The 18,036-nt window shown below is 42.0% G+C and overlaps 1 protein-coding gene across 1 annotated transcript; it reads left to right on the plus strand.

The window, feature by feature from the left end:
• Window positions 1–9,001: 9,001 nt before the first annotated feature.
• LOC126095492 (forkhead box protein C1) lies at window positions 9,002–10,243 on the plus strand. Its single transcript, XM_049910281.1, has 4 exons — window positions 9,002–9,265; window positions 9,308–9,787; window positions 9,872–9,937; window positions 10,019–10,243. The coding sequence occupies exons 1-4, from the start codon at window positions 9,002–9,004 to the stop codon at window positions 10,241–10,243; spliced, it is 1,035 nt and encodes a 344-aa protein (XP_049766238.1).
• Window positions 10,244–18,036: the final 7,793 nt, after the last annotated feature.

An 18,036-nucleotide genomic window follows, 5' to 3' on the forward strand; every position in this document is an offset into this window, starting at 1 on the left:
AAAGAGATGACCCACAGAGATTCCAAATAAATTACAGTCTGGAGCTGATTTAAAGAAATGGCACAAATTTTTTCTTTTAAAAAAAATAATTTACAATATGAAGCTGGTTTACGAAAAGCATCAATTCGTTTAAAACCTCCAAAAACGCAACCAGCACAACACGTGACTAGAATTACAATTCATACTCAATAAATTTAAAACCTTTTTTTTAAAAAAAGAAAACTTTACATGAAATAGGTTACGTTTATGAAACGGGCACTGACCGCAGGCTGCCCTGTGCAAAGGTGACCTAACTTAAATGCCGGAAGCAGTAGACCATCCGTCCAAACAACACCTAGACGGCACGTCACAGCTTCTGTGCACCGAAGCGGGACGTGACGCCGCACCCACGCACCCCAACTCGCAGATACTGGAACCCAAACAGACCGCAGAAGACACGGCAAACACCAACCAAACATCAATCAATATACATTAAGAAATTGATAATTGAGTGAGTGCATTCAATAAGTGCACGTATATAGGGAAGTACATATAAATGACTAGCTTTACAAATACAGTTTTAACTAATAACAGAATAACTGGTTGCAATTTTTTTACAGCAATGTACCAGGGACGTCGCTTAATGACAATAACCCAAAATCACGCGTACGCCTTCGTGTTAATCTGCTTCCTAATAGTAATCCAATCAGCGGATTTGAAAGGGAGTAGTAAGTGCTGGTCTCCATAAGGGGGGGGGGGATATTAGTGTTTAACGTCCCGTCGACAACGAGGTCATTAGAGACGGAGCGCAAGCTCGGGTGAGGGAAGGATGGGGAAGGAAATCGGCCGTGCCCTTTCAAAGGAACCATCCCGGCATTTGCCTGAAGCGATTTAGGGAAATCACGGAAAACCTAAATCAGGATGGCCGGAGACGGGATTGAACCGTCGTCCTCCCGAATGCGAGTCCAGTGTGCTAACCACTGCGCCACCTCGCTCGGTTGCTGGTCTCCATAATACGTTCATGTATACCAAGAAGTACATGTAAATGACTAGCTTTACCAAATACAAGTTTTACTAATAACAGAATAACTGGTTGCAATTTTTTTTACAGCAAAATACCAAGGACGTCGCTTCGTGACAATAACCCTAAATCACACGCGCACCTTCGCGCAAATCTGCCTTTTAATCGTCATCCAACCAGCGGATTTTAAACCAAATAGTAACTGCTGGTCTGCATACAGTTTCACAAACTCTGCCGGCTGCTCTTACTTCGACAACACGTACATTAGAACCAACCGACCGACAAATACACTCGCTGCAACGCAAATCGTTTGACGAAACGAAGGCACCGAAACCACTTACACGTACGATGGAGAGCGTTGCTCGAGATGGTCTCCAGGTATGGGTCTCTCCAAGAAAACAGGCCCCAAGGCAAAGCGACGAGCAGGGCCGAAGTTGACATATCAGGCGCGTGCACCACAAACTCGCGACCGTCCTGCAAGGCAGACCGGCCGCGCCGCTGCTGGCCGAGCCCGCGTGTTTTGCCCCTTCGTCCTCTCAAGCACGTCCTAGCGCCTCGTAGCCAGTCCCACGACCAACTCCCAACCGCCAATACCCGCCAGCAGATCACAACAGGGGCAAAGATCGTAGCACAGCCGGGTAATCGATAGCCGTGCCAAAGAGCTGGTGTGCCAGAAAAGGCACACCACGGCTCAAAGATCACGTAAAACTGGGGCAACCTGTGAAGAAAGATTATCCAGATACAAGGTGGCAGGACCCTACTCTTCAAGGAGATAGTCGACAGGAATTGGTTCCTTGGCGTAACTTGTGAGCAAGCAAAACACATATGAATTTGTTTGATGATGCTTCTGTATGAAATCCAGAGGGAAATTATAATCGCCGGTAGGATCACGCACAACATAGGTTGATTCCATCGTTTATTGCAAGAATTAGGTAACAATCGAAGTACGGAAGTGATGGAAACAGCGCACTTTATTCAGACGCACTTTCCACCAGAAACTCAGTAGACGAATAACCAAAACTGGAGAGTGAGATACCCACCATGAAGAAACGGAAAATGATTGGATTAGCGAAATGAAAACAGACGATGGGGATCAGTGTATGCTTGATTCGTTATCAAAAGTCTTCTTTTAATTTTAATCGGACGTCTGTTATATGCAGTCGAAGTAGCAGAATTCATGCACTTGCGTTATAGTTGCGTTTTCTGTCCTCGTAATTGTTGTCACTTACATGTCCATTTCATTTATTATTGTTGTTTTGGTTTTATTTGACTACTTACTTTTGGTTGACACTCGAAATTTTATACTCCACAAAAGAATGAAATAGCTATGGTGCACTCAAGTGAATGGCCATATTTTTCATGGTGTTTCGTAACCCTAGAAATTGTAAGCTATGCTGTGATAGAATGCTTTTTAGGGTTCGGTCAGACTAGTTTTGTAACAACGTGCAAGAAGTGAAAGCCGATGCTCTCGGCGCAGCACGTTTTCGTCTACGTAGAGCGATGTTTACATGGCAGTGAAGAAGAGGCAACAGAGCGATAATATCCTTGGTCTACACATATACGGAAGAAAAACGTCAAACGATCATGAAAAACTTTAGTTACAAATTCTCGATTGAGAAGCCGTGGTCGATATACTGGGTGAGGCACCTAACGTTACCGCTGGATATATTTCGTAAACCACATCAAATACTGACGAACCGATTCCACAGACCGAATGTGAGGAGAGGGGCTAGTGTAATTTGTTAATACAAACCAAACAAAAATGCACGGAAGTATGGTTTTTAACACAAACCTACGTTTTTTTAAATGGAACCACGTTAGTTTTGTTAGCACATCTGAACATATAAAGAAATACGTAATCAGTGCCGCTTGTTGCATTGTAAAATGTTAATTACATCCGGAGATATTGTAACCTAAAGTTGACGCTTGAGTACCACTCAACAGCTGCAACATACATCGCGTTTCTACAGAATGATCTGCCAACGTTGCTCGAAAATGTCCCACTGGAAACGCGTCGACGTACGTGGTATCAGCATGATGGAGCACCTGCACATTCCGCAATTAACACTAGGCTGACCCTTGACAGGATGTTCAACAGGCGTTTCATAGGACGTGGAGGACGCATAAATTGGCCAGCCCGTTCTCCTGATCTTACACCTCTGGACTTCTTTCTGTGGGGTACGTTAAAGGAGAATGTGTACCGTGATGTGCTTACAACCCCAGAGGATATGAAACAATGTACTGTGGCAGCCTGCGGCGACATTACACCAGATGTACTGCGGCGTGTACGACATTCATTACACCAGAGATTGCAATTGTGTGCAGCAATTGATGGCCACCACATTGAACATCTATTGGCCTGACATGTCGGGACACACTCTATTCCACTCCGTAATTGAAATCGGAAACCATGTGTGTACGTGTACCTCACCCCTCATGGTAATATACGTGTGCGTCAGTGAAAAAGACCAATAAAGAGGTGTTAGCATGTGGACGTAATGTGTTGTTCCAGTCTCTTCTGTACCTAAGGTCCATCACCGTTCCCTTTGGATCCCTACGTAATTCGGTGCTCTCCGATACACACGATCGAACAGCGGAGGAGTGGTACTCAAGCGTCAAATTTAGGTTACAATATCTCCGGATGTAATTAACATTTTACAATGCAACAAACGGCACTGATTACGTATTTGTTTATATTTTCAGATGTGCTAACAAAACTAACGGGGTTCCATTGAAAAAAACGTAGGTTTGTGTTAAAAAACATACTTCCGTGCATTTTTGTATGGTTTGTATTAAACAATTACACTAGCCTCTCTCCTCACGTTCGGTCTGTGGAATCGGTTCATCAGTATTTGATGTGGTTTACGAAATATATCCAGCGGTAACGTTAGGTGACTCACCCTGTATAAAGCAGTTCCCTGATGTTTCGTCTACGACTGTGGCAGACTTCTTCGGAGGTAAGATGGCAACTGCAGTATAAACTGAAGGAAACACCATGAAATCCGACATCTTACTAACGCAAAAAGTTCGTATTTATAACTATAGACTACAGAGCAATATACGCGCCTCTTGAGCTGTGCGCCGAATGTTGTTGTCGATGATATTTGGTTCGTGGGGCGCTCAAGTGGGCGATTATCAGCGTCCGCACGGATTCCCAGTTTTTCCACTGCCCCGCCTCCCGAATGATGATGAAATAACGAGGACAACACAAACACCCATTCTCCGGGCCGAGAAAATCCCCGACCCGGCGGGGAATCAAACCCGGGACCCAGTGATCCAGAAACAGCAACGCTAACCACTAGACCACGAGCTGCGCGCGGGGAATGTCATAGAGTTGTTGGTTATACGTTTTATGAAACGGCTCCGCTACAATCTTTAGCGGGATGCAATTAAATGAGCTACTCGTATAGACCCCCACTCAGGGTACAAAACTAATTAAGAAAATAACGGTTCAGATTTCTGTCAGTCGATTCTGGAAAAATGGTTCTTAAGGTTTCACGACTCACGCCCTATTAGAAATAGCCTTTACGTTATGCAAAAAATCCAAAGTATAACAACTTACCATGCAAGTATTTGAACGTTAACATTTGAACAAGATTTGAACAGTAATATTCAGTTAAATATTTTTCAGGAAGTCTCTAGCCGTATACGCTCATTCGATTTATCGATGTAGAAAAAGAGTTCGGCAATGTGACAATGGTGCAAGATGTTCGCCATTGTGAGAAAGAAGGGGTAAGCCACAGGGAAATAGGTGATAAGGGCTACAATACATACAAGAACCAAGAGTGAATAATAGTACTGGAAGGCTAAGAACGAATTGCTCGGGTTAAATAGAGTGCAAGACAGGGATACAGTCGTTCCCTACTACTGTCTCATTTATTAATAGAAGAAGCGATGACGGAAATAACAGACATTTTCAAGGGCAGGATTAATACTCAGGGTGAAACGATATCAGTCATGGGATTCGCTGATTACATTGCTGTCCTCACTGAAAGTGAAACAGAATTAAAGGATCTGTTGGATGGAATGAACAGACTAATGAGTGCAAACTATGGACTGATAGTAAATCGGAAAAAGACAAAAGTAATGAGACGTAGCAGAAATGAGAAGAAAAACTGAATACCAAAATTGGTTATCAAGTAGACGTATTTAAGGAATTCTGTACCTTGGAAGCAAAATTACCCATGATGGACGAAGTAGAAAGGACATAAAAAACAGACTAGCACGGACAGAGAAGTCAACTGGTATCAAAATAGTACTTAATTTGATGAATAAATTTTTAAGAGTGTACATTTGGAGCACAGCATTGAATGGTAGTGAATTATGGACAGTGGGAAAACCGGAAGTAAAGGGAAACCGATGATTTCACATGTTGTGCCACAGAAGAATATTGAAAATAAGTTGGACTGATGAGGTAAGGAATGGGAAGGTTCTCTGCAGAAACGGCGAAGAAAGGAACATACGGAAAACACTGACAAGAAGAAGGAACGGGGTGGTAGGATATGTGTTAAGGCATCAGGAATTAACCTCCATGGTAATAAAGGGAACTGTAGAGGGTAAATACTGTAAGGGAAGACAGAGGTTGGAACACAATCATCAAATAATTAAGGACGTAGGTTGCAAGTGCTACTCTGAGATGAAGATGTTCGCACAAGAGACGGATTCGTGGAAGGCCGCATCAAACCAGTCAGAAGGGAGATGGCTCATTTAAAAAATTAATACAAAATTTCACCTAGTAGAGACCGCACGTTCCCTGCCACCTCTGCCAGGTAGTCAAGCATGGATTGCAGAGTAGTCATGTAGATATAACTCTTTCCTTTTAGTTCTGTAGTTTTGTTTCCGTTCGTCGTATCCTGTCCCTCAAGTATTCTTTGTTGTTCAATTAGGCGCTTATTTGAGCAGTTTTACATCTACCTCCGTCTGCATTTCATTTGTCCAAAAATAAATAATTAGTTTGTCTTCTCCCGGTAGTTATGCAATTAGCGAACACAGAGAGAGGTCCGCTCAAGCTAGCGTGTAAAATTTCTTAAAATAGACGGTGAGTCTGAAAACACAATGCTGTGGACTACATTATTCGTTAAATTACTACACAATTTCATATCGGTGTTCATTAATTATTCAAATAAAAATCTATTTTTAATATAACACGTTTTTAAATCGGACTAAAAAGTAAATGATTTCTGCTAGCTCAATACAGACCCTAATGCCATTCAGATAGTTCCTAAAATTTCCGCTTTTTAGTAAGTACGAAATACTTGTAAGTTTTAAAACGAAAACCGTGTGGTGCATGTAATAGATAACAGTAAGGAGGTGAACCATTTGTTTATCAATTACGTATTGCATGCGCCTCACTTTTTCGTTTTGAATTTTACACATATTTCCATAGTTATTACAATTTCACGATCACAGATATTCAAGACCATCCGTGTGGGGTTATGAATCTGTATAGGCGAGAAGATATTACTTTATACTTTTCTCTCCAATAAACACATGGTGTATTAAAAACTTATTTCATTTAAATAATTAGATTCATTCTTGCTGTCTTGCGTGCGTGAAATTTTCCAGTCAATTTCAAACATTTTGATGAGATTACATCAGCGAGATGTGGTAAATTTCAGGTTTATTTTATCTGGGTCGACCAATACGTTGCTTCCTGTTACATATTTCACGCGAAAATACCATGAAGATATAAAGTAAAGGCATTCGAGCTCATATAGAGGGCTCATATAGAGGCTTACCAACAATCGTCCTTGCGAAATATTCGCGACTGGAACAGAAATACAGGGCAATGGCAGTAATGAACAAAGTACCCTCCGCCACAGACCAGACAAGAAAGCGAGTTAACATCGGTATAATTCCGCGGCCAGTGTCTACACACCAGACAAGAAATCGAGGTAACATCGGTATAATTCCGTGGCCAGTCTCCACACACCAGACAAGAAAGCGAGTTAACATCGGTATAATTCCGTGGCCAGTGTTATTATAAATAAAATACTTTGGATAATATGCTGCGTCACTGTAAAACACTAAAGCAACTGCTGGCGTTTCTGAGCCATGTTGAATGTTTCCAGTTTCTAGCTCTTGGGGAAATTACTCTAAAATCAATTTCAAAATTTGTATCGTGCAGACTAACAAAAAAATGGTTCAAATGGCTCTGAGCACTATGGGACTCAACTGCTGAGGTCATTAGTCCCCTAGAAGTTAGAACTAGTTAAACCTAACTAACCTAAGGACATCACAAACATCCATGCCCGAGGCAGGATTCGAACCTGCGACCGTAGCGGTCTTGCGGTTCCAGACTGCAGCGCCTTTAACCGCACGGCCACTTCAGCCGGCTGTGCAGACTAACAGACAGAGGAGAAAACGACCTAATAAAAACTTATTAACTTCTATTATCTTTCTATATGGGCAACTGCAGCTTAATCTGTAGATAGTTAAGAGATATTTTCAAAAATTTTGTGTAAAATCTTCAATACATTTGTAGAGTTCGCTTGTAGCTGATAATCCTCATTTATTGTGGGATCAAGGTACAACAGGTTTCACGATAACGAACCACATTTTTTGATTTGGCTGAATTACAATAAGCCGTTAAGCCAATACGATCTCCCAATGTTCTGTAAGCTACATATCCTGGCAACATGAAATGCAATGGAAGTTGAAAGATCCATATTCTTAGATAATTATGGGTCATCAGTCCAAATTAGTATATCTCTCAGAGGTGATCCGTAATTATCTAGGTTATTGATGGATCTTTCAATATCAGTTGCATTTGATGTTGCCAGTGTATGTGCCTTATAGAACGTCGGAAGATCGTATTGGCTTAATGCAATCCTGCCAGATAAGACTGAAGATGCGATTCATTATCGCGAAACCTGTTGTACCTCGATCCCACAACAAATAAGGATTAACAGCTGCAAGCAGACTCTACAATTTTTTAAAAGATTTTATCACAAATTTTTATAGATATTTTAATTATGTATTAACTCCTCGTGGTCGGAATTGACAGTCATGCAGAATTGTTAAAGGACATCACATTCGCCGCTGCCTGTAGAAATTGTTTATTTAACAATTGCAATTTCAGCGTTTTGGTATACATGTCATCGTCAGACCTAAACCATTCCACTATAAAAATACAGCAACATCAAACGAGCGCAAAGCTCCGTACATCGTGAAGTAATTAATTTAAATCATTTCACGATGTGCAGAGCATCACACAAGGTTAATGTTACTGCATTTCTATAGTGAAATGGGCTAGTTTTGACGACGACAGTTGTACATGCCGGAGGATTTTTAAGTCCGATATGTGCTGATGCAAAAGCTTTTGCAGTGCCACTTGATAATGGTACAAAGGACGATAATGCAATAGTTAAATAAAAAATTTCTACAGTCAACAGCGAACACGACGGCCTTTAAATAATAAAAACGTGTTAAAGAGAAACAGAGAAGATGAAGATACGGAACAAAGAAAACGAAAGATTTCTTCCGCGGGCTCTAAAGCAGTAGCAACTGAGTAAGTTGTATGAGAGCGTCTGTAGACCGTAATACTGTCCTGGACACGTAGTTCAACAACGTCCATCGTGGATCAAACAATAAGGTCTAATATTGAATAGCACATGTGAGCGGTTCGTTTGTGTATGATTTGATACAGACGTGTCAGCTGCAGATGCAGGACCATATAATTTTGACCCCAAGTCATGTTTGCAGCAGGGGCGTACGTGCCGAACTAGAATATTCTGTAGCGGCCGACGCTACTGTCCACGGCCGCGTTAATCCTTTTAGCGACGAGTCTAAATACATGTTTCCAAATAAACCATTAGGGGCGGCGTACAAAGCGGACGGCAGCGTTACGTGGTTATTAGTGATTTCAATGCGCGCGCTGCGCTGGGAACGCCGAGGGGTTCCCGTGTCGGCCGGCTGCTCCAGTTTGAAAATAGTTGCCAGCGGGTGGGGTGGGGGAGGAGAGACCGTATTTACCCAAACAGCGCTTTGTTTGCGCGCAACATGGCGCCGCGGGGCGTGGCGGCGGCAGGGGATTGGCGGGCAGGCGGGCCAATGGCGGGCGCGGAGCGGCGGGCGAGGGCGGCGAGGTGCGGCGCGCACGCGGCGCAGTGGCAGTCAGAGCGCTCCGCCATGTGCAGCAACGAGCGGCCGAGCGTGGCCGCGGCGGGCCCGCCGGCGCCCGGCCCCGCGCCGCTGCCGTACCCGCTGTCGGTGCTCAAGTCGCTGCACGAGTCGGACCAGTACCGGCTGCAGCTGTACCAGTACGCGCGCGCCTTCCCGCCGCACTACCCGGCGCTGTGCTACCCGGCCGCGGCCGCCGCCGCCGCCTACGCGCCGCGCGTCGCCGCCTTCTCGCTGCTGCACGGCCAGCACCCGCGCGTGCTGCAGCCCGAGGAGCCCAAGCCGCAGCACAGCTACATCGGACTCATCGCCATGGCCATCCTCAGCTCGCCCGACACCAAGCTGGTGCTGTCCGACATCTACCAGTACATCCTGGACCACTACCCGTACTTCCGGACGCGAGGGCCCGGCTGGCGCAACTCGATACGCCACAACCTGTCGCTGAACGACTGCTTCGTCAAGGCGGGCCGCAGCGCCAACGGCAAGGGCCACTACTGGGCGATACACCCGGCCAACGTGGAGGACTTCAAGAAGGGCGACTTCCGGAGGCGGAAAGCGCAGCGCAAGGTGCGCCGGCACATGGGGCTGGCGGTGGACGACGACGGGACCGAGTCGCCGAGCCCGCCGCCGCCCCCGCCGCCGCCCCCACCGCCCCCGCCGGCGGCGGCCTCGCCCCCGCTGTGCTGGGCCGCCGCGGCGCCGCCCCCCGCCGGCGCCTTCCCGACGCTGCCGTCGCACACGACGCTGCAGCACCACGCGGCGCCGCACCAGCCGTGCAGCCGCAAGCGGCAGTTCGACGTGGCGTCGCTGCTCGCTCCCGACGACCCTCCGCGGACGACGGCCGCCGCCTCGTCCTCGCCGGCGCCGCCCACCAAGCGCTGCACCTTCGCGGCGGAGGGCAGCGAAGACGACGACATCGACGTGGTGAGCGGCGACTGCGGCTGGGCGTCGTCCCCCCCGCCCCCGGGGGCGGCGGCGCCCGCCTCCGGCGGGGCGGCGTTCCCCGGGCTGGAGCAGGCGCTGGTGTCGCGCTACTACGAGTCGCTGCAGCTGCACCAGCGCCGCCTGCACCACCTCGCCGCCACCGGCGCCGTCACCATCACCGAGATCTCCGACGCCTGAGCGCCCGGTAACCTCGCCTCTGGCTCCGCGGAGCGTTTTCTTGCCCGTCCCGGTGACCACTCCCCGTAACGCGCTCCCCCTCAATAGACTAATCTTATTTATTTTGTTCATATCGGAGACTATGCTAATCTTATACCTACACTAAGATGAAACGAGGCACCAACAGTCACGTACTTGTTCCCTGTTTGACCCTTTCCCGACGTACTAACTCCTTGAAAAGTATGTCATTGCATAGCAGAGGCTCCGCGGAGCGTTTTCTTGCCCGTCCCGGTGACCTCTCCCCGTAACGCGCTCCCCCTCAATAGACTAATCTTATTTATTTTGTTCATATCGGAGACTATGCTAAGTCATACCTATACTAAGATGAAACGAGGCACCAACAGTCACTTACTTGTTCCTTGTTAGCCCCTTTCCCGACGTAAGAACTCCTTGAAAAGTACGTCATTGCACAGTACTTCTAAACATAAAGGCACAGCAATACCGCATTTATCCGCCGACACCGGGCAATCGACTTTCAATTAAAATGTCTCCCCTGTTCGGGAATACACCCTGCATTACAGATCTGTAAGCTCAGGTTGACGACATGTAGAAGTTTGGGTCTGGCTGTGAAGCGTGCTCGGATAGCCTAAGGCAATACGACTGCTCATGATAGCCGGACAACTGAGTTCGAGTTTCGGTCCGGCACAAATTTTCATTTTGTCATCCCACTGTAAGGCCGACTGTTGTCCATATTCGCCACTGCGAATTCATCTCATGTATTCCCTCAAAACCTCTTATAAGTTGCGTCGTATGATGTTATGGTAACCGCACTTCAAATTTTTTCCCGCTTTATTTGCGCTTCAGCGTGGGAAAACTATTCACAATAATCACAAAAGAGCTCATTGAAAAACATATAATTGCACGTGTTAGCCTACTAAAAATAATTCTCCATTATTAACAAAAAAGTAAAAGTTTCTTAGTTTTTAAATATAGAAGTAATTATCAGTCTTTTCTTTTCAAAAAAAAAGTAATTAGAAACAGATTCGTGCATCCGCTAGTCTCTGCGACACACACAGATACCAACTTATCGTGGTCTGGGGTTAACAGTCATGTAGATTTTTTTTTCCTTCCACATGTAAACAACGTTTTAAAACATTCATTTGGAGTGATTTATATGAAGGATGTTAACATTGGTAACATTTCACGTAATCTACATCATTTCACGATGTGCGGAGCTTCGCACTCGTTCGATTTTACCGTATTTCTACAGTGGAAAGGGTTATTTTTGACGATGACATGTATACATGGCGGAGTATTATAAAGTCTGACATTTGCTGAACCAAAATCTTGCAGTACTACTTGAAAATTGCCCAGAGGCCGAAATTGCAATTTTGAAACAAATAATTTCTGCAGTGAACGGCGGATATCATACACTTTAAAAGAACATTTATGTTAACTAACCACTAAAAATGGTAACTGCATCTTCTTTACAGGCCTGTGTTCAAATTTTAAAATTTCCAACTAAAATAAATCTTATGGCGCATCTAAGAACTACTGATCATTCTGTAATAAAAGACCACTAATGCTTGTACGGAATGGTACCTTCAGCTTTCTCAATTCTGCGAACAGTTCTTCTTTGTTTTTCCTCTGTGTTGTTAGAACGACCGAACATTAAATGATTATTATCTCCGCAACGACTTAACTGTAACAGAAGATCACGACCAACTTCCTCGTAGAAATATTGTGCAGTTGCTACAACACTATCCGACGTAACACCCAAAAATGTTTCAGTCACTTACGTGTTCGAATCTGATCAAATTTTGAGCATCTCGGTCAGCACTTTTGTTGCAGAATTACTTAAGAAAACTGACACTGGACCCTCTTTCAGTTCGAATCCCCGTATGGCCACTCATGTTCAGGACTTAGGTGCCTTCTTTGTGTCGCTCAGGTCATTTAAAAACGCCGTAGACCACCGCCAATATCTGATAAAAAAATACTTCCATATTATCACCAGGTTATCCTTTGAGGATCATCGGGCATTATAAGTCATTTAAAACAGCTTACATGGAGGTATAAAAACTTCGGCGTCAGTTAGCATAAAATCCAAAAAAATCACTGCTGTCATGTAGTAAATATATTTAATTACTGACAGTCTAATATATTTTACTATAAGACAGCAGCGATATATGATGGATTTTGTGCTAATTCATGCTACAGATCCTATTTCGTCATGAAATTGTTTGAAATGTGTTGTGATATCTGATGATCGTCCGAGGACTGCAGTTGGCAGAAATAAAGAAGCATTTGTCATCAGCTGTTGGCGTTGAACTGGGACCTTTAACAAATACTTGTTTCGGGGCAACAGTTTCACAACATACATTTCTCTTCAGTCAAATGCTGGGACGAGGCCCATCTCTTTCCTCAACTCTAGCTTGTGCTCTGTCTCTAATGAGACTTTGAACCCTAATTTCTTGTGTTAAAGCGAGCCGGCCCCAACGGCAAAGCACTACTATTACTTATTGACTTATCACACAACGCGCGCATTTGCTCATTATTCATTCTCTCGCGCCTGACCTGTGCCTTGACAGTAGGCAAGTCACGCAGATTACTAAATGTTCACTGGAAGACACATTAGTAATTTGCATATTATTTTACATTTGATCGTAGCCGTTAGAGACAAGCGTCAACACTCGACATCTGTTTTTCCTTGAATTGTAAAAGTGACTGTTGGTGCTTCATTTGATCATCATCAATGATGACTTGCGTAAAGAACTGAAACGGGGAACGACAGTAGCAGTCAAAACTTCCCTGACAGATTAGATCTGTGGTATTTTCTCGTTCACTGCCAGTCGCAACCAAGAGCTAACTGGGAGGTTCTGTATTAAATTCATTTGCTTTTCAAGCAGCCATTGTGCACACTGTTTAGTTAATCGAGACTCACAACTGAGATTACATAGTTCTATGCTTAAAATTTTTGTCCACTAATCGCCTAAGGGTGAGCAGTACACGATCGAATCGTGTTTTTTTTTTTTGTTTTTTTTTTAAGTATGCATTTAAAATGCTCAGAGCTTTATACAATAATTCTTATTGACATGTTCCTAATTCTATTAGTGATTCTTGAAGCAGTAAGAGAGTAACCTTGTATTATGCTTTATTAATTATTGTTTCTCTTGTGTCTCTTTCTTCTTACCTTCTCACATTTGGTTTGCCGAAGTATCCATTTGTGTTGTGTGTGTCCCGCACTCCCTGTAGAAAATTAGTAATTGTTCGTAAATGGTAAAAAAAAAAGTACAATCGCGGTTCATGTTCTGAACCAACAGAATTTATACTTTTTGTGGCGCGGAGTCGAACCTGGATCTTCGCCTAAAAAAGTATTTCCCACAGAAAGCGACAATCCAGGTTCGATTCCTGCTTCTAAACACGCATTTAATCTGTCGGGAAGTTTTACATGATCGCACACTCCTCTGCGGAGTGAACATTCCGATTTAAAGACATAGCGTTAAGACAAATATTTACTAAACTTTGAATTTTCCAGTCCAGTGGCAGACGGAGAGCCACTTTAAAGCATCTCTCTCTAAACGCGACCGTTCCTTTTTCACGTTAGTTTCATCGTAAATCACAAAAAGTATTACTCGTTGTTTCAATCAGTATTAGTTATTTCACCATTTCACTTGTTATTAGGTTGATTTTCGTTCTACGTGTCCCAGTGTCGGTCATTGACTCTCCTTTGAACTGCTGCCAGTATTCAATAACTTTCTATGAATCGAAATCGCCTTAAGATGACTAAAATGATCATATTTAACGCTAAGTGTTTGTTGCTTCTAAAAGATTCGAGAATCATGTTAATGCTTTCGGAAATGACCAAGTCATACTAAAATTTAATGTGAGGCCTCTTTTTGCCGGCGGAAGAATGATTATTTTAACTGAATTTATATTATAGTTCACTTTTAAAATACCATATTAAAAAAGTTATGTATAACTAAATTTGGCAGTGTCTTTTCCACAAAGCAGCAGAATTCATTTAAGAATAATGATGGTAATAGAGCTATCTATACCACCCTTTCAGTTTATATTTCCCACAGTTGGATTTGTGATGGAATGAAAACGCTTGAAATATTCGGGGGTTTTTGTCATTGAATAATTGGAACCAGTAGTGACGGAAATAAATAATGAAACAAATAATGTACACTCTGATTCGGTTTTAAGTTCTTTGAATTATCTGGGTTCTCAGTCGATGAGGTCGGTGGAAGAAAGTGGTAACCCTCAGTAAACAGCTGGCAATAAGTAGCTTCATATGTACAGCGAGAAAGCACCGCATACTACATAAAATGCTGTGTCTTATTGTGCTTATTTCCTTATCTTTGCATTTAACCAAGGATATAGCATACAAAATACTCAAGATACATGCGTGAATGTTAGCACTTTCTGCCCGCCAACCCCTTCAATTTTCGGTAACACTTAGTGTTCATGCTACCTTTACAATATGTATCAGTTGCCATTTCTTGCTACTCCTGTCATACGTAGAAAGTTATTCTGTTTTAGACTATTTCGTATGATTGCATCAGACTAACTCGAATAATTTCTGATCACCGAAGTATAAAATTAAGGAACTATCTCAAGAACATATTTAAGACTGTTGCTGTCAAAACTTAAATGGCCAATATACTTATGTATATAGCGGTAATTAGTAACATATTCAAAAATATAATATTTGGACTGAAACATTTTTGTAAATTTTTTAACTCAATGTGGTTCTATCTTTTGTCTCAAAACCAGCTGCATTATTGACCTTCTTTATTTACATTATGTACTGAATTTGAAGTCGTCAATGTCAGAAAAAATTTCTGGCGCAGAATGCAATCATATCTCTTCACTCCAGCGGTCATTCTGGACCGATTTGTAAAAATTCTCTGACGTTTTAAGAAAACGCTCCGCTAAATTGTAAATAATCTGCCGAATACCGCCGTTGTGTGTTGCCTGACGACCCGACTTGATCGAGTTATTGCTTCAGTGGCAATTCAGTACAAAAAGGAAGCACCATATAACAAACTGATTGGCCAGCATTGCTATGATTTATGCAATTCATGCTTGTAAATAGCTCTACCATCCCATATGTTAATGGACGTATCCAATAAAGCACTTTGTCACATAATCAGTACTAAACATGGTAAATATTATTATACATGTCTGTAATCTGAAATTTATGTACATAGTTGTCTGACAAGTGCACACACATTGGTGATTTCGGCTAAGCCACTGAATTCCATGTATATAATTCGCCAAACGAATTTCCAAATTGGTTTCTCTGTATGTCCTCTAGACTGGACAATCTCAACTCCTCTGTTAGTTCTGAGGCAATTCCAGTAGCAATATTGCTGCCTGGAAGTTTTTCATAATTTTGTTCCGAGTCCCGGAATAAGCCTTATGACAGACTCCAATGTCTTTGCGGCATTAAGTGCGTCACTTGTACGGAAAAAATACAACCTACTTTTTGCTATTTGCGCAACTTTAAAATCATCACAGAGTGGAGCTATCGAAATGTTAATTTTAAATAATCATCATGTTCCTAATGACAACTTAAATATCTAATTTACAAAATGTATGACTCATTTCTTGTTGTGTACTGTTACCTGTCCAAAGAGAAACTGAACAATGACCTGTTTTCTGATTTAAAGTGTGTTTTACTACGAGGGGCAGTTAAAACTGCTATCACCTGCCGTATTTTATTTAATAATATGATACTTGATTCGAGCGCGGTGTAAATATTATTAACTCCACGTTTATATATTGTCGTAAATGTGAATCTCTGTACATACGTTTAGTGTAAGTGTGAAACCACTTAAGAACCCCTTAAGAAATGTGATCCTTCATCGGAAACGCAAGTGATATGTCTGTTTACGCTTAAAACATTGACACTTTTGCGTGTTTAATAATGTATTTTCATCCCCCCCTCCCCCTTTCGTTAGAACAACAGATGCAATGCTGTTAGTCCTGCTGTATAAAGGAAATACTCTTAGGACTGATGAATTCATTTTGCTATTTTTCTTTTATAAAATGACCTTGTCTTTTGGCCACTGATCTGTATTCTAAATCTTGTGTTTCATAATATTGTTCTGTGACTTTGGAAATAAGATGCATATTCCTGTGAATTTACTGTCTCCTTTGGAGCTATGATAACAGGAACTTCCACATTAACTTATATGTACACTAATTTGTAAATATTGTGTAAGTCGATCAATATACAATTGTCCAAGACGAAAACTGTGTTTTTGATATTTTTTTTACCCCAATCATATCCGATCCAATGTCTCTCTACATTGCACCTGGAATTTACATACCTTTAGATGTTCTTTGTTAGCTTACATATTTCATAAATGACAGTCGGATGACTATTCGTGGTATATACAAGTGATACATATTCATGAAGAGAATGCAAGACGATTTATTGATCATTGAAATCATTCATTATATTTAGCAAGCATGTGTCGCAAATAGCGTTTGTTATTCAGTAGTTGACAGCAATATCCCAGACTGATCCGATCAACACACAATATTTATTCTGGCTGGTTTCACAGTACTGATAATTTGGACTTGTAAAATTTAATGTTTTCGTCGACATTTTCAAGACATGCTAATTTCAGCATTTACTGATACTGTACAACTCAAATGAAATGAGGTGATACTATGAATAAAAACTGCTGTCTTAGTGGTTTCCCTTAAAAAAAAAAAGGGACTGATGTTACTCTTCCAACAAACAATGACGTCTCACAATCTGCATTGTTAATTCATACGTATACTTATTTTACTGTCGCTGTTACTAGATTCATTTTATAATTATCTTCTAACTATTCAGAATAAACCGTGCCACATTAAAACTTAGAATTTACAATGAACAATTGATTCTGTTACAGTCAAATGTTGAATATAAAGATTATTACTAGAAACATTAATTATCAGATCTATAAGTAAAATTTATTACTTATTCTCTTTGTTTACAATTTTCTGTGCATTTCAGCCTGCGTAACACGGCAGTAAATTTAATTCAGTTCACATAATCGCGTTCTAATTTCACAGCGACTGCAAGCTGAAGTAATTTATAAAGAACTGGTTATAGTATGCATGTTAAGATCTTTTGGTATAATGTTCTCTTCTTCAGTTAACTTATGACAAATGCATACAAATTTATCATTATAATGTAACAAATTACAAATGCAATTAAATTCGCTTTTACGCGACATAGCTAACTAACTTTTTTGCACAACATTTGAGTCGTGGATTCGTGTACACCAGTCATACTGCAACACGCAGTAAACAAATCTATCTACTGTATAGTAGTTATTCTAACGATATGTCTCCCTTGAAAGAGCTATTTAAAACTGATTTTCTCGATATTTGGAACACGATTCGGCAGCGCACATAGACAAAACTGTGGCTCCGTAATTTACTTATTTTCGCGACAGAAAATAGCTGCGGCAAATTCTCGACCAACGTGGCTTTTTCTGGGTGTTCATTTTTTCCAAGCGCCATGTGCCTATTTACACATACATCCCAAGTTAGCCACTGACTAATATTTAGCTGCCGGCATGGAATTTTGGCCAATTAACAATAAAAGAACATTTAATACTTACTTTAAAACGCACATGGTAACGCGCAATCATACGCTCCTATCAGGACTCTACCAATTGTTTTCCTTTTATTTCACTATTATTTTAAAATAGTAATGTTTGTGATTTCAATTCACGTCAAGTCTTTATATTTTCTGACCATGTTGTGACTGCAGTCTCCTGTGCGACTTTTATTGGTTTCCCAACTAC

Source organism: Schistocerca cancellata, chromosome 8, assembly GCF_023864275.1.
Source record: "Schistocerca cancellata isolate TAMUIC-IGC-003103 chromosome 8, iqSchCanc2.1, whole genome shotgun sequence".
Classification (NCBI taxonomy): Eukaryota; Metazoa; Arthropoda; class Insecta; order Orthoptera; family Acrididae; genus Schistocerca; species Schistocerca cancellata.